At 45.2% G+C, this 17,885-nt stretch overlaps 1 protein-coding gene across 2 annotated transcripts in view; it reads right to left on the bottom strand.

Annotated features, from left to right (window-relative positions):
* Window positions 1–2,943: 2,943 nt before the first annotated feature.
* MYADM (myeloid associated differentiation marker) overlaps window positions 2,944–17,885 on the bottom strand; it is a 90,889-nt gene continuing 75,947 nt past the window's right edge. For both annotated transcript variants that reach the window (XM_069637359.1, XM_069637364.1), the window contains exon 2: window positions 2,944–6,621. In XM_069637359.1, the coding sequence (XP_069493460.1) occupies window positions 5,692–6,609 (918 nt within the window). In that variant the 5' untranslated portion in view covers window positions 6,610–6,621 and the 3' untranslated portion in view covers window positions 2,944–5,691. The remainder of the gene's footprint in view (window positions 6,622–17,885) is intronic.

Raw genomic sequence — 17,885 nt, 5'->3', positions numbered from 1 at the left:
AAAATGGTCCACTCCTGATCCCGGATGTGGAGTATAAAAGGAAGGGACTCAAAGGTATACACATGTACTGTGTTGATAGACTGGCAGGAAAGAAAAAAGAAACTGCATAACCAGAACGTGGCAACGTGTATTCCCCTACAGAACATTTTGGAGGTACCTGAACTCCAAGGATGTAACTGAAAAAGCTGCCAACCACAAGAATAGCTTCACAAAGTTTTACAAGAGAGCATCCATGAAATGGAGGGATTGTGTTAGGGGCAAGAGGATGCATAATGGAGGGATGTGCCCCAACAGCACCTAAAACCTCGCCAATCTCCCTGGAAGACGCTAAGTGGCTTCTTTTTCAAGACGGGTTTGCTGGGCTCCGCTGATCGTCAAAGAAACCGCTCTGTGAGAACAGTGCAGCTGCAGATGCAGCGATCCACGCGCAACCTGCAGCACTCAGGTTCACCTCCAGGCAGGGCCGACTCAGATCCTCGTCCTTAATGTCAATAAACCGAGCACTAGAGAGTTGGGTAATCACAACAGCTAATGTTAAAGTGTCGGGGACACTTTTGGTTTTCGGGGTGTTTGGTGTATGTTTTATGCCAATATACCGTTTTTTTCGGCCTCCAAAAGCAAGACGGCTGTGCTATCGAAAAAGAAACGTACATACATGAGCGCACAAAAGGTGTTCGCCTGAGTTTAAGAAGTGCAGCTAGCAGAAAAGAGCACTTTATTTCCAAACCTCCCAATACCACTCGGCACATCTCAGGATATAGGTCTGTGAGACACCCATGGCAGCTAGGCAAGGAGCTGCCCGGCCAACCACTGTCAAAAGGGCTGTGACATCTCTGGACACTCCCCTCAAATATAATGAGATAAAAATTAAAGTTGGAGTCGCTTCATGTTTAGGTCTCCTATAGGCTGCACCTTTGAAAACGATGGTCCATTTACCCACTATCAGTCTAAGGCCAACAGGAAGGCTGCTTCCTAGAAAAACAGACTGATGCCAGTCCCTGTGTCTGCCCACTAGTTGGTCATTTATAATGTAATGAACACATTAGCCCCTCACCATATCTTCTAGTGCACATAAGTCAACAGGCTGGGTCTGGGGCTCCATGTCCATTTTAAAAAGCATTTGATGGCAGAACATAAGACACGTTTTTGGAAGGCACAGGGAATCCCACTTCATCTTCTATAGTAGCAACAAAAAAGCTGTAGAATGGAATCTTCTTCCAAACTATTAAAGGGGTGGGAAGTGAACTTGACCAAAGGTGGGCTTCTGTCTCATCCAAACTGAATGCTGCACAAGCTTTACAGCATATTAGTAGCCAGAAATGTATATACTGCAACGATTCCAATAAAAACAAAAATACCAGATAAAGTTTCCCAGTCTGATAAGCCAAACTTTGTTGGTTTTTTTTGCTCAGTTTTCCAACTCTCTGCAAACTGGATAACAGACATTCGGTTATCAGGCATATTTACTTAACCAGGTTTAGGGGGCTCCCTAATGATGCTGGTTGAACAGTCTTTTACTGTACATGGTTGTGAAGGTCAGCCCATTCAGTTATCGGGGGTGCCCCTGCGCAGCAGTGCCGTACACTGCCTACAATCACCTTCCCTCTGTTTCTTGTAATCCCGATGCAGTGTCCACCCCGGGACCCTGTGATGGTGCGCCAGGAAGAGGCTCATTACCAGGTCCACAGGACTGCCTTCATGGAGTCGTGAGGCGCAATATGAGAGAGCGGACACATCCTTACCGTTTTTCCTCTTTGGATTTCACTGTGTTCCCACGCCGCACTCATGGCATGTACGGACCCGTCCTTTCCAGCACACAATGGGGTCTTGGTAACCAGGTCCGAACGAATGGCGGCCATGACAGGGGGCGGTGCATCCACTAACGTACTGGCCTGGGACCCACCCAATGAGTCTCCCTCTGATTGGTGGGATGCTAGCTGTCGTGCTACAAAAGGAAGTGCAGGCTCTGAAACAGGGTTGTTGCTCTTGTTTTCTCTCCGGCCAGCCGACTGAGCGACCAGAAGCTAGAGAACTGGTGGGCCTATGCGGATCAACAAGAGAGGCAGGCGTATGCCCCAATAACCCATTTTTTTTTAAAGAGAAGGACTACTGAGATCCTGAGAGGGTGAAAAAACCTGGTTGGGGAACTCGTTATTAAATAAAAGTGTAATCAAGAAGCCTATCCTGCCTCCCGTACTTCTGTGTGTTCACAATTGTTCACAGAATAAAAACAGTGGTGCAATGCCAAACTCATACATAAATCTAGGGCACAATTGGTACCTTATCCGGATAAAGATCTCTGTGGGCCAATGTTGGGGATCTGCTCGAAATGGTTGAAAACAATGCCCAATAACATTGTTAGGGCCTGATCACAAGATGGACCCCAACCTTATTTGCGTTAGTGCCCACCCATCTCGCGGTATTACCGCAGGATCACGGGTTGGGTGCAGTTAGTCCCCATTCCCCATGGGATCCATTGGACCCCATGGGGACATTTTTGGTGCAATTGCAGCGCAGTAATACTGCTGTCGGTAATTGCACCGAAAATGGGAATTTTCTGGCGTCTTTACCCCAACTTTGAGCGGGGGTAAACACCGCCAGACTCGAGATTGGGCAGCCCCTTAAATGAGGCAGTAACATCATTAGCACTGCATTTAAGAGCTACCGCCCAACTTGTGATCAGGCCCTGACTGCAGTCCAAGTGCCCAGCCAGCTACCAATGTATGTGTCTAAACATCTCACATTTGGAAGCAGATGTCCCGATGTACATTTAATACAAACTGAGTGGCGTATAATCATGGTTTGCCATCAACAAGCTTCTATTTGCCCAAGTGATTTTTTTGTAGCCCTCCCACCCAGTCAGTGAATCGAACAAAACCAATGAATTAACCAATACACAAAAAAAAAAAAAAAAAAAAAAAAACACACACACACACACAAGGATTGTGTACATATATATATATACTTTATCGTGTCTGGAAGTAAAAGAAATTACAAATACAAAGGGGGTACAACATGGAAAAAAGGAACAAGACTACAGTAAGATCACAATTGTATATATTCATATATCTGCAAGATCGTATCTGGAAGTCGAACAAATTATAGCTAGAAAAAAAGTGAATGAATTCAGGAATATACAAAGTCACTTCATTTTATATATAAAAAAAATCTTTAAAAAGCTACGGTAAAAAAATGTACATGTAAAATATTCCAACTATACTCCAGGAAAGTAGCTGAAAATTATACACTTTATACAATACGAAGCTACTGTGTATAGGTCAACCAGCGGACCTGTGCAGATGTGAGCAAGCATAAATGTTTTATTTTTTTAAACAAAAAATAAAAAAATAAACACAAGGTTTCCTGATAACTGCTCCAAATTATTCCATGGATGAAACATGTTGTGGGTTGATTTTCACCGGCTAGATTGGCAAAACAAATGTCTTAAAAGGCACACATCATTGCTCATGGGACTCGCAAAAGTGCCAGCTCATGGTTCACCGAAATGTAATGGAGCTGGAAAAGTCCGACCTTGGGGGGTATTAGACATGACCTGTGAACGCTGGGCATCAAGGCGATTGTCATACTTGAACTTCCAATGTAAATATATGGGACTAGCAGAATATACAGGAGGGCAGGCTCGGACTGGCCAATAGGGCAATGCCCGAACCAAAAACGCAAAATGCTATTGTGGGCCAGTTCTTTGGGGTCAAAGTGGGGCACTTTTCTGGCCCGTGTGGGCCAGTTGATAAGTTACTTCACCATGCGGCTAGTAGTTTTGGCCAGTGTTACTGAATGAATATTCTGTAATCCTCAAATAGTGTGTCACAAAAGGAATTGATTGCCATTTGCAACTCTTGGCCACTTTTCAGTAGTGTCCGAGCCAATTTTATGCCCCAGTTCGAACCTGAAGGAGGGTCAAAGGGGGCCTAAAGGAGAGCAAAATAGGTAAGGATGTTGAATGATACACAGAAGCGGTGGAGGAGGGAGAGGAGAAATGGCGAGACTGAGCGAAAGAAAAAGACTGAGACAGAGGGGCTAATAGGATGAGAAGACTAAAGCAAGACAACAGAACGAGAGCAACTTCTTCTGGCAGCAAAAAGGTTGCTTTAGGCAGTAGATAAAAAAAATGAAATATGCTACCCGGCCTCAAGCTAGGCATGCCACCTACAACAAATAAAGTCCACTAAGCCTACTGTAACAAAATACTGCTATAACAAAATAAGTTAAAAACACTGAAAGGAGTGTATTATTTTACGGAAATACAGCTTGCTTTCTTTGGCAATGCCAGCTATCTTGAGTTAAGAAACGGATCTTGAGGTGAATAGATGTTTGTGGAATGTTGTTGTCCAGCTGGATGGCATGTCAGAAGCACAACCTTTCCCTACTCACCATGGCACGAAGAGGCGGAGCCTTATCAGCGATTGAACAATGAAGACGGACAAATTCAATAAGCATCTTTTGTGGAGTGTGGACCTAAAGATTACCAATGGGGCACAGCCCCTCAATGAAGTGAAACTAGACCCAACTGGCAATTTAACCCATTGGACCACAGAGGGGGAATACCCCTGGGTAGCACCAGTGAGAAACTAGCAATGTGTTTGGAATAACAAATTCGAAGAAGGACACTGCAGCCCTATTTATGAAATGTTCAGAGCTCATTTGAAACCGGGCAACTAAATTCTCACGAATTACCTAGTGTTTTCTAAAAAAAAAAACAGAAAAAATAAGATCTGCTGTAATCAAGGATACCTTTTTCTTAACTTGAATGCAAAAACCCATATTTAAGAGTCGTTGGTGTGAGTGTGAAATGAACGGACGAGTAAGGCCTGCCAGTCTTCTAGGTCAAGATAGGTTAACAAAAACAAGGCAATACAGAGTGCCAAGGATGGGATCTCACCTGAAACCTGAGGCGTCAAATTCAGAAGGAACACTTTAAAGCTAAAACCATCAATAGGGAACGTGATGTGAAAGCTTAACCAGACACTCGACTGAGAGTGTCCAGGTGACTCCATGTCACTGGGGCATTCGGGGGAAAATAACTGGTCTGAGCCACCCAATACAAGGATTTGTAAATGCAAAGCTTAAGGCTGGAAAAAACATCTCTTAGTGAGAAGCCGTCATCTGATCACCCTACCTCCAGAGCAACAGCTGGAAATAGGATGATTTGAGATCATCTGTAGACCATGCCCAAACTATAAGGAGAAAAAGCCCTTTCACCGCCCATGCTAGAGCAGTTTCATCACAAGCACCCATAGCTGCTAGAGCCACAGCTTGGTAACAATGTAGGGGGTGCTCTGGGGCGGGCTCGGGAGATTATTCTGATGTTTTAAAGAGGATTAAGTTGATTCCTATTTTGTCTAGAAGTTGCACAGACTCTGGTCTCTAGTCAAACAAGAGCTCCCCATCCAGCTACACCGCTGCTGAAGCACCTGGGCGGTCTATGAAATCAAGTGCATTCCGATGGGTCTTCTGGTGGAAGGGTGTTGCACCACTCTGGGTACCCAGAGTAGTGTCGGTACTAATGAACAGCAAACAGGCAGGAAGAGGGTGACAGCAGGCAGGAAAGCAAAGAATAATGGAGGGGGGGGTGGAGTTTGGCAAGGGGTGACTGCTTGGGTCGGACCAAGGGGAGCAGGGGGAGGGAAGGCAGGCTGGTGGGCACATAAAGAGTCCCAAAAGCTGAAGCTGTTAAACCTTGATGAATATCAACCTAGCAGAGTAGACCAGATCAATCAGATAGACAATAAAGTTTAAGGCGGTGAGCACTGCAATAGCCACCAGCTTGTCCCAATAGCATGGGGTATGCCCATAGCTCCGGCACGAGGACGGCCTGCGTGGTTCGCCATGGTACTTCGAGTCAAACTTGAAGATCGGCCAGATGATGGTCGCTGAAGCGTACATCAGAACGGCCAGCAAGGTGTAGCCACTCAGGAACTTGTTGAAGGCACAGGGCAGCCAACCAGTGCACTCGCCGACGCACAGTATGATCACTACCACTGAGAGGATGAAACATATGCAGTAGACGGCCAGGCACCACTTCAGGGCATCATAGCTGTCATAGGAGACAGGATCGCTGATAAAGACAAAGATGATGCAGGCAATGAAGGTCTCCACCACTTTCAGAAGCCCTGGGACTGTAGCCATGTAGCCAGTGATTTCCCCCGGCTTGGCCCGGGTCATGGAGACTTCGATAATATATGCCAGAGTGGTGAGGCAGGAGAACACTGTGGCAGCAATCTGGTAATCCCGGGTCTCATTGCGGCCTCCACGATTCTCTTGAAGGAAGTACAGGGGGTAGATCACGGAGGCAGACAGGCACATGAGGACAGCGTACATGGCAAAGGTGATGGGAAAGTTCTTCCAGGAAACGGGCATGCGGTTCTGTAGCCCAGCAAATTCCACCATGAGGATGAGCAGGGTGACTGAAAAGCAGAAGCACCAAGAGAACATGCACCAGCCGCCAGTGTGGCCATACCAGGCATTCTTGTGCACCACGAGACTGAACGTCACACATGCGAAAAGGGCTTCCAGGAGGCGGAGGATGCCAACCGGTGATGTTAGAACATGTCTATTGCCCACCACTGTGGTAGTCCGCTGAATGGGCATTGCTGAAGTACCCTGGAGAGAGCAAGAGAAAGGAACAATGAGACTTTGTTCATACAAGATAGGAACAAGATTATCAAGTGGCCATGCACAGACACAAACTAAAGGGCACAACATACCCACACCCAAACACCAACAAGGAATAACAAGCAATGGCAAAGCCAACAGGTTGAGCTTTTGTGTAGGTATGGAATAGGCATTTCCTGGGCACTGATATAATGGTACTACATGTCCATAATTATGCAACAGCTAGAAAGGTAAGCGATTACCAAGGCATACAATGGCAGAACCTGTCAAATACATATCCATCACCTATAAACAAGTCACAACTGCTGACTTTGTCCTTGTTTTTAACAGGGCTCCAGTGCAACGAACAGATTAACCAAGTGGCTGAAGGCACACTTGGATAAGCTATTTTTACTACATCAGTAGCTGTTTACATCGGAATTAAGCCATTAACTCTCAGCAGGCTGCTTAGAAAGAACACTACCAGGCTTAAGCGTCATGTTACTCCGTGATAAAGCAAGTTTAAGAGATTCCAGTAGGATGGGTTTTGGGCGGGGAGGGGCAGATAGTGTGTGGGTATAGCCATAGGGATTAGCATGGTCATCAGAAGTCAATGGGTGGGTAAACAAGGGTGAACAAACAAACACCACAACATTGTAGTTCCCTCCTCATATGTCATCCCCCTCCTACCGGTACTTTAAAACTAAAAACACACCACACTTACACCATAAATATCACAAATGAAAAAGCACACACCAAACCACATGCATTCAATCTGCTACGGGGAAATTGCTCTTTCGAAAAAAATCTAAGGAGCTCTAGTAAATGGATTCTGCCATGAAAGTCAGATCTGCTAAGCGGCCTCGCTTTCAGACAGTACTCTGTGTTTTAAGCGGTCGCACTTTCAGACAGTGCTCTGTGTTTTAAGCAGTCGGACTTTCAGACAGTGCTCTGTGTTTTAAGCGGTCGCACTTTCAGACAGTACTCTGTGTTTTAAGCGGTCGCACTTTCAGACAGTGCTCTGTGTTTTAAGCAGTCGGACTTTCAGACAGTGCTCTGTGTTTTAAGCGGTCGCACTTTCAGACAGTGCTCTGTGTTTTAAGCGGTCGCACTTTCAGAAGGTGCTCTGTGTTTTAAACGGACGCACTTTCAGACAGTCAGTGGTCGAAGTGTACAAAAAGAAGTAGTGGAACTATGTTCCCTGCTGGCCTATCCCGCTCCTCACAAACCCCACCACCACATCCCCTCCCACACACAATACACACCCCCAAACACTTGCACCTGCTCTTTAAGGGAACGTTCAGTGCAGTGCACTGAAAGTGCAAGTTTCAACTTCTTCCTACAGTTTTATTTTAAAACGAAACCATTCTGGAATGGTTTCTTTTTAAAATAAAAGTATAGGAGCTGTAAAACGTAATTTAAAAAAGTAGAGGAGCACCGCTCCCGACCGCTCGCGCTCACTTCGACCAGGGACTCTGTATTTTAAGCGGTCTCACCTTCAGAGAGTGCTGTGTGTTTTATGAACTGGCGTTGGTGGGTTGGTATCCAGATGGGCATGCCAGCCATTGGGTGCATAACTGAATTTACAGCCATATATGACATGTGTATGCTTGCTCCTGGGCACAGGTAATTAGTATGCCAGCAGCATGTTAAGCAGCAATGGGGCTTCAGTTTTAGAAACTGTCCCAGCTGATGTGTTCACTAAAAGAGTTAATCTGTTCTTGGTGGCCAAATACAAGATAGCAGTCTACACATTAGAGGGAACATTCATCACTATTTTGGGAACGTGCGTGCCCTCAAAGTATTTATTACTGGCATGCTTCGAACCAAAGTTATTCTAAACGTCACACGGTCATTTATTTGGACTAAAAACCAGAATTTCTTTAGACGTAAACAAACAGGTTTAACTTGTTAACCACGGATTCCCAAAGGCCTGGTGGCAGTTTGAGTTAAAAAAAGATAAGCTATGTCTGATGACCTCTGAGGAAATAGTTCTACATTGCCAAAACAGTCTGATGTCATTTTATTGTCAAACTGGTTGGTAGTGACTCTTAACACTGTCAGAGTTTTTGTGCATCTGTTTGGGCTTGAGGCATCATTCGGAGCATGTGGTGAGCACAGCCCACCAGCTCCTTTGTCCTATGCCTGGGAAGGCTTGACACAAACCCAAGAGGACAGGATATAACCCCAAAGTGTAAGGAGGAGACCACCGCTTCAAAGGAAACCCTGCCAGCACAGTGGGGATGCCACACCAGGGAGATAATGCGAGTCTCTGATGTGATGTACAAAGGGCAAGAGGGGGAACGGAGCGCAGCCCAGGAGAGAAGTACAAGCAGTAGAGGTGTTCCACGAGCATGGAAATTCTTAAGCCACCCTTACTTCATGTGCCCCCTTCCCACTTCCTGCAGAGAAAGCACTCTAAAACGGACATTGTGAGGCAAATACTTACCATTACTACTACATAAGGGGTACAACCCCTCTCCTCCTTAATAGAATCATCTTTGGATTGAAAAAGAATTTCAGTGGAACTTTATTGGGGTACAGACTGTACCAAGCCCTCAGCGACTGAGGTGATGCTAAAGATTTCCAAGGAAGGAGAACGCCTCCCACCCACCCAATTGAAGGAGTGACCTGCTGCTTGGGAGACTACCTGCCGAGACACTGGTAACCAGGATTATGTCCTGGCTGGGAAGAGTAGGACTCCCTTTCCCTGAAGGCCCTTGATGTGGCCTCACAGCACCAGAGGAAGGAAAGCTGCCTGTGGTTTTCCCTGCACTAATGAACCGCATGAATCACTTGGTAGCTACGCCGACTCGAATACTCGAATATCAACTACTTGTCCCACACTTCTTCGCGCTAAGGCCATTGTCGCGCCACACCGGGTGCTAAACACAGCCAACCAGCTCACCAATTTAATGTCGAATCAATGCCTCAGAAAGAGCCCAGACTCCCGGATTGATATTGTTGAGCCCAAACAACAACACTGAGTTATCTGTAGTGGTTCCGTCCGACTGGCCTTGTTTTAAAGGCCCTAGTAAAATGTAAGACCCCACTTCACCATTTTTAGAGTATATACTTGAACATCGCTGCAAAGAAAAAAGATTGCCTGCATACCCGTCTTAATACCCGGAATGCCGTTTCACCCAAAAATCTGCATATTCTGTATATTTCGTTACATGAGTATTTTTCTATCCTTTTAGGTTGATTAATGTGTTGTTTTTTAGAACCTAGATTTGACATGTATTTTGCCTGGCTCACCCCCTCAGTATAGCCTGCCCTTGCCCCCACGCTTCCTTAAGAGGCGAAGGAGGTGTGCCAGTATGCTGGGCCCGTTTCACTTACTGATTGAGATAATAGTTGGTTTAGTGGTAGTGTGGGGCCGAGTACTTAGAAATAAAAAATACTCACCTTGTACTCCTGCACAGCAGAAGTTAGTTCGTCACACACCCACCTCAATCAGGCCACAAAAACAGCACAACGCACCACACCAAATGTGAACATGCACACACCCACATAATTTCCTTGCCAGAATACAGGCATATTTTACAGATGTGCATTTGAAACTGGTTCCTGGAAACATCCACATTTCTACACCAAAAGTTCATTTTAGAGTCATGCAGAGCTTTCACAACAGCGTTTTCAGAAAGTTAACTTGAAGTGGGTTGCTGTGACTGGTTCAGGGGCTTGAACCTTTCTGGGGCGGGGCAGAGAGTAAGAGGAGGGGCAGAGCGCATGTCATTTGTTAAGTGCATATCCAGAGGGAACCATACAGGCAAACATGTATCTAGGAGAGGTGCCATGCCAAAGAAAGTGCCAAGACAAGCCAACGAGGGAAATGTGTGAGAGGTCATGGGACAAAGATCAATGAGATCAGTTTTTTTTTCCTAAATACTTCCAGAGATCCTGTAGCGTGGAGTCCCTTCCACAATTTTGGGTCAGCAACGAAAACCTTTTGTTGCCTCGGGTGAGTCAGTGTATAAGTGGGACGCTGGGGCGTTGCTAGGGGGGGGTTAAGGGGGCTATAGCCCCTGATCTTTTGTTGTAGCCGCGGATAGAATCTCAGGAGCTACAGCCAAAAGACTAGCTAGCCCCGAGTCCCGACAGTCCCGACATTAGCTTAGCCCCTGGTCTTTTCCAGACCTAGCAACTCCCCTGGTGGGACGGCCAAGAGATGACAGTTTTCTGATCTCAAACTTCTGCTAGATTAAGAGTAAGCAGAGGAAAGGAGAAGCCGACTCATGTAAGCACTTAAAACACAGGAATATTTTAAAAGGAATGCGCAAGCACACAGGGAGCGAATGGACCTCAACAAAAAAAGCCAGATGGGTGCAAAATTAGGTAGCCACAAAATGAGGCGCACACACACATTTCGGATCTTTTGTAGTTTTTCAGTACTTTTCTTGGCATCCCCACAGATAGTGCGTTGCCTGAAGTCAACATATGGACCCCTTAAGAAGTCCTTGGGGGAGTTGGGTAGGAAAGTCTTCGGCCTTTAGACTCTTCGACATTAGTGAGGTCATACTAGATTGGTAAATCGTATTTCTAGTAAATTGAACTTGGGTGACAGGGAAGTCTGGGCTATGGTGGAGAGGGCCCCAGCGAGCCTGAGGGACATGCTAAATTGACCCTTTAGACGTTTCCCCACAACCCAGAATACCTCACGGCAACAAACTAAGAACTTTTCCAAATAAAAAAACTTCAACCACATTCCAGATTTGTGAGTTTACTTGTGAGTTTAAGGCCGTCTGTGCCAGTGGCCCACCACAATTTACAATGTAATGCTGCAGTCTGACCTGACCCATAGTGGCCAGAAGAGAAAGCCCTGTCTCTAAAATACCCACTGACAGAAAGGCACAGACTTCTCCATGTGGGAGAGTGAGAAAGGCCATCTATATAGTGCCCTTGGCACAGAACCAACCATCAGAACATGATGCATTGTGCTTGAGAAGCGGCTACCCCACCAGGCACCAAACGTGGCAGATGGGAGGGACGCGCAGCTTAAAAGAACGGTTCCATGTCATTTAATAGCGGGATGAAACAATGGGTTTTTCTCTGTTGATATTTCAACGCGAAAATTCGTTTTTTAATTTTATTTTTTATTTTTGGGGGGTTCCCCCAACCCCTTTAATTATTTAACTATCCCGAACACCCACACCCCATCTTTATATTTTTTTTTAACCCCCTTACAAGAGTTTTCACGTTGAAATGACAAGGGTGAAAAACCCAGCGTCCTTTCATCCCACGATGAAAGGCCGGTATACCAAAGGAATCATAGTGGATTTCGTTTTTCTTTTATTGAAAACTGCACGTCTAGTCTCAGTCTGCAGTTCTGCAGGGAGCCTCTGTCCCGTGAGGGCATTGGTAGCAGTGCTTTCCGGTCACTCCCATCTTCAAACCCTGGAAACCCCAGCCCATCTGTACCATCTACCAGGCACACAGCCCTAAGTCCTAGATCACCGGTGCCGTTGTACAGGCGGGAAAAATGGCAGCAGTGCCCGTGGGATGCCCGTTTTTGGCTTATGTGGCACTTTAGCACCACCCTTCTTTTTGGTTCTCAGATGGCACTTAAGCTTCAGTACTAGTTTCAGCTACGGTCGTGCATGACGTGGTGCAGCAATATGAAGTACAATGGATTAATAAAGTGCATCCAGACCCCACCCCACCCCCACCAAACAATATCAAGTCCATTCAGCACACGTGACGGCAGGATGAATGTGGAAAGACGTTTGTGCACCTTCCTTGCACGTAGAGAATAAGAATGGCATTCTCTACTTCTCAGCCATTGTGGCCCAAGACATGCAAGCATCTCTCACTGTATCTAGAGAAGAAGAAACGGAAGAAGAAAGAGGAAAAAGAGGAGGAAGAAGAGAAGGAAGAAGAAAAGGAAGAAGAAAAGGAAGAAGAAAAGGAAGAAGAAAGAGGAAGAAGAAAAGGAAGAAGGGGAAGAGAAGCAAGAAGAAGAAGAAGAGGAAGAGAAGCAGGAAGAAGAAGAAGAGGAAGAAGAAGAAGAAGAAGAAGGAGAAGAAGAAGAGGAAGAGAAGCAGGAAGAGGAAGAGAACGCAAGAAGAAGAAAAAGAAGGAAGAGGAAGAGAACGCAAGAAGAAGAAAAAGAGGAAGAGGAAGAGAAGCAAGAAGAAGATAAAGAGGAAGAGAAGGAAGAAGAAGAGAAGGAAGAAGGGGAAGAGAAGCAAGAAGAAGAAAAAGAGGAAGAGGAAGAGAAGCAAGAAGAAGAGAAAGAGGAAGAGAAGCAAGAAGAAGAGAAGGAAGAAGGGGAAGAGAAGCAAGAAGAAGAAAAAGAGGAAGAGGAAGAGAAGCAAGAAGAAGAGAAAGAAGAAGGGGAAGAGAAGCAAGAAGAAGAAGAAGAGAAAGAAGCAGGAAGAAGAAGAAGAAGAAAAAGAAGGAAGACGAAGAGGAAGAGAAGGAAGAAGAAAAGGAAGAAGAAGAGGAAGAGAAGGAAGAAGAAGAAGAGGAGGGAGAAGAGAAGGAAGAAGAAGAGGAAGAAGAAGGGGAAGAGAAGCAAGAAGGAAGAAGAAGAAAAGCAAGAAGAAGAAAAAGAAGAAGAGGAAAAAGAAGAAGAAAGAGGAAAAAGAAGAAGAAAGAGGAAAAAGAAGAAGAAAGGGGAAAAAGGGGAAAAAGGGGAAAAAGGAGGAAGAAGAAGAAAAGGAAGAAGGGGAAGAGAAGCAAGAAGAAGAAAAAGAGGAAGAGGAAGAGAAGCAAGAAGAAAAGGAAGAAGAGGAAGAAGAAGAGAAAGAAGAAGGAAGAAGAAGAGGAAGAGAAGCAGGAAGAAGAAGAGAAAGAGAAGCAGGAAGAGGAAGAGAAGCAAGAAGAAGAAAAAGAAGGAAGAGGAAGAGGAAGAGAAGGAAGAAGAAGAGGAAGAGAAGCAAGAAGAAGAAGAGGAAGAAGAGGAAGAAGAAGAGAAAGAAGGAAGAAGAAGAGGAAGAGAAGGAAGAAGAGGAAGAAGAAGAAGAGGAAGAAGAAGGAAGAAGAGGAAGAAGAAGAGGAAGAGAAGGAGGGTCCTCTCGGGACCTGGCAGTGACAGCAACCCGTTGTCCCACGCACCCATGCACAAGCACTCAGTCAACAGCTAGAATGGTGAGTGCATTTGCCTGAAATGTTTGCAGATGGAGAGCTTGGAGAAGGTCTATTTTAATCATTTGAAAAAGCAGATTGGGAAGCAGGCAACCAGTCCAATACAGTCTCTTTTTTTCAAGATCGAACAAGTGGTTCCATCTTTGTGGAGAACCCTTGCCCAAGTTCAGCAGCAGAATGTTGTGTAGAACCCAGGAAGGAGCAAAGCGGACCTTTGCATTGTAGAATATGTGCACCCTGAAATGGTCCTGCCAACATTTTTTTGGGCTGCACTCCATCAGCAGAGAGTTCATATCTGAGGCATTCAACTCGGTCCATCGAAAAGTTGTGTTTTTCTGCTCCGAAGGTTATGTCGCTGGCTAGAATGTTGTGTAAAACGGGGATACGTGACTGTGTTGTGCACTTTTTTGGATTGCTTGTACAAGAGTAGGTCATCTTGAAAGAAAATGACATTTGGGGCACCTGCCATTAAGTGAGCGACTTGCTATTGAGAGAAAGGGACTGCAGACGAGATGGCAAACGGCATTCTTGTGTATTGCTAAACCCCATCCAGGGTGCCCAAAGCAGCAAGTGCCCTGGAGTCGGAATGCAGGAGCATTGAAAGGATAGATTCACTTAAGATAGAGGTAACAACCCTCAATACTGACTGCACTCTTTTAGACAGCTGTACTACAAATACATTTATACACCATTAAGACATTTTCTCAAACAGCACCCTAATTATATATATATTTTAATTTCATGTATACGGTCACTAGAAACATTGCTTAGGTTATGTTAGAAAAACATTGTATTTTAAGTACAGGCAGAAAACAGGATAATGCAATGGTCCTTCCTCAGGGCGAAATCTGGACTGTACTATTAAGATAAAAAGAAAACAAAAATACAGCCCAACAAATATTAGGGAGTAAAATCATCAGGACAGTAATGCAATGTCTGCAATGTCAACGGTCTACTAATATCAAGCCAGAGTGGCAAAAGGCGTCTGTCTGCTCAGGCTGCAAAAGATTAAAACGTTTAGAGTGACCATATAATTGGAGTACTGTCTTGGACACTTGGTTTCCAAATGTATTTTCAGCACAGCTGTATAAAAGAGTGCGGTCAATACGGAGGATTTTTACCTCAGTCTTTCTAGTCAGATTCATTGGTTTAACCAGTGCGTTGGGTAGATGGTTGGGTAGCACCTTGAACATATAATACTCAGAGAACCCATCCGTTGAGCATTAGGAATTTGTAGCAGTGCCCATTCCCCTCTCTCAGTTATGCAAATGGAAGAACATTTTGTGAAGAATTTCACATGGTCTAGAAATAAAACCAGTTCTGTGATGCTAGGGAGGGGGAAATTGTCTGGGACTACATCTGGAACTGCATTGCTGTTAATACTGCAAGGGTCAATACAAAAGGCGAACACCCTGGCCATTTGGTTTGGGAATCAAGGCACTGAGATTAAGCCATTCAGGGGCTCCCCCCAGATCTATCACATAATCCCTTGTGAGTAGTTTGGAAAGTTCTCATCTTGTAGTAAGAGGAACAGGCCCCAAGAGTTTAATGGGCAGCACAGCACTGCTTTGTAGACGCAGTCCTTCAGTGTCCCTGGCTTGTCATGAAACACAGATGGATTTTGCACAAGTAAATTGTTGCATCCATGTTATTATTAATTTCTTATTCCGCGCAACACGCCCATGTGCCTCAGTGGGCACATAAAGACTAAAAAATCGTAGGATAATGAAATCATGCATACGCAAATCAAGGATACCGGGTCAGAAACAAAAACACCAAATAAGAAAGCCACCTAATCCTTCATATTGAAAAGTCTTTATGGCCTTCTCAAAATGATGAGACATGAAATGCCACTATGCGAATCTGATCACGATAGAATTCCATAGGCCGGGTGCATATACATCAAAACTGGTGCCTCCCAAAAATGTCAGCCTGTATCAAGGGAGAACTCATTTGTTAAGTCCATTAGAACGAAGAATTTGCATGACTGGAGCCTTATGCAACCGTTTCAGCAAGTCATCTGGCGCTTTGTCAGATACATGTGGGTGAGAGAAAGAAAAGTATTTGATATATGGCGATGGACTGGCAGCCAAGGCAAGGATCTCCTTGCCTTGGTGATGTGATCAGATCTGCCCGGCCCGCATACTGCTCTCACTGCATCGTTTTGGGCAACGGGAACGGTTTTCAGGTTGCCTTTAGCGGTACTAGCCAATAAGCTGTTGCAGTCATCTTTTTTAGCATGGACCATTGCAGAAGCCACTGGTGATATACATTTATAACTGGTTATGTTGAACAGGGGTCTAGCTTGACTGTCAACAGATGCCGTTCATTCCAGCATAGCAGCAGCGGACCCCTGGGGCAACATGCACTTTTCCTTCCTCTTGCCTTCTGTAGCTGTAACCCAGGAGGTGAATGGTATGCCCACAACAGGCACCCAGAGACATACCTATGAGGTAGGAGAGACTTCTTTGCTAGAGGAAATGGATCTCAATCTAGTGATTCAGGAATGATTTGGTTACCAGGCCCAAAGTGGACTAGCAGTTTGGTGTAGTTGCCATCAATTTGTACCATGCAGAAAGGCTTGCTTTCGCTAGAGGATTGCGATGCGGTATCCATGCTGAGGAGTTCCTCCATTTTTGCAGTGCAGCCGCAATCCAAATTGCCCACTGCTGCTTCTGTTCTGGAACGTGCAGAATTGCAGACGTTGGCTAAGTGCCCGCTTTATTGCATGAGCCGCATACTGCTTTCCTGCTGGACACGTGCAGTGATTTGCAACATGACTCTTACTGATGCATTGAAAACATCTGGGTATTGGTTTCTCCTATATAGATTTATTACAGCTTTCATGCCTGGGCTATTTGAATTGCTTCTGCATCTCAGTATACTTGTTGGATGAGATGTGATGCTTAACTGTGCCATTTCCTGCCTCTTCTGCAGCCTTTTGTGGATGTACCATAGTCCCAGAATTGAAGACAGCTTCTAAGGAGGGGTTTTTAGGCATATAAATTGCCTCTTGTACTTCTTGATTGTGCAGCACCAACTGGTCCCTGATGCGCTGGTCAGTCACAGCCCTGAAGAGGGAGTCCTAAACGTGTCTCTCGTTGCACCTATCCCCCTCCTCCCTATCGCCAATGTATTGCAGGTGTGAGAAACGCTATTCACCCAGACAACCATTCAGATCTTATCCTGATGATGTCACAGAAGAATACAAGCTGAAAACGAATAAATGCAAGGATGAGAAATCAAGTGCGTGGTCCCTGCACACGTGATCTGAACCTGGGAAACAGAGCTTATTAATTTGAGCCAGGCTATGGTAGCTGTTCCCATCCAACCTAATGCAGGAAGATACAAAGGTATTACCAGGTTCAAAGCATAATGTTCTTTCTCATGGCCTAGAGGATCGGAGATGGTAACTTTTGAGAACATGCAGCACCTTCCGGGCAGTTCTCACTACCTTGAATTGTTTCCCTTGGCCTGATAACTCTCCAAAGCTCCAAGGCTGAGAAGACCCTCCTTGTCCAATCCCTGTTCACCTTCCACCCTAAGCACACACTTTGTTGCATTAGCCAATTACAGTACAGTAACCTAAAATACCTTAGTTGCAACATGCAGAGGGTGGTCGCAGGAGGAGCCACCAGAGAAGTCTCATCCAATTGATAAATTAACCGCCTATATAATGTATACATAGACTACCTTACCTCACTAACCTATCCCGATTCCCCCTTAGGTTTTTTGGAAGCATTTTTATTTTGCGCCGTCACACAATAACAAAACTGGACAACAGACTTGTGATCATAGAGAGTGAGCAGTGGAGAATGCTGCATTGTTCACTTCTCGAACCCTGTTAATCGATTTATTAAAACAGTAAACTTGTTGTCACATGGCTAGACTCTTCTGTTTTTTGTGCAAGGAATTCCCTTGGCCCAGTTCCTCTTTCTTTTAACCAGGGTGATTGATTAATTCAGCCCCAAAAGGAAACATGCTAGAAAGTTCTCCGAGTGCTGTGACCAAATCCTAAATAGATTAGGTCGAGGCTTGTAACCTAAGTACAAAGGCAATCTGCTTTCCAAAGCTGCATTCTTTGCCAGCCTGGATCTCCTTAAACACATTCGTACAGGCAGGGCCATCGGTTTAGACCGCAGGCAGTGCCGGCATAAAAAGTCACCAGCCTCCCAGCACCCAGT

This window comes from Ambystoma mexicanum, chromosome 1q (assembly GCF_040938575.1).
Source record: "Ambystoma mexicanum isolate Mex_15411 chromosome 1q, UKY_AmexF1_1, whole genome shotgun sequence".
Taxonomy (NCBI): Eukaryota; Metazoa; Chordata; class Amphibia; order Caudata; family Ambystomatidae; genus Ambystoma; species Ambystoma mexicanum.
The sequence above is the reverse complement of the archived record's forward strand: the minus strand, read 5'-3'. Positions and strand labels throughout refer to the sequence as shown.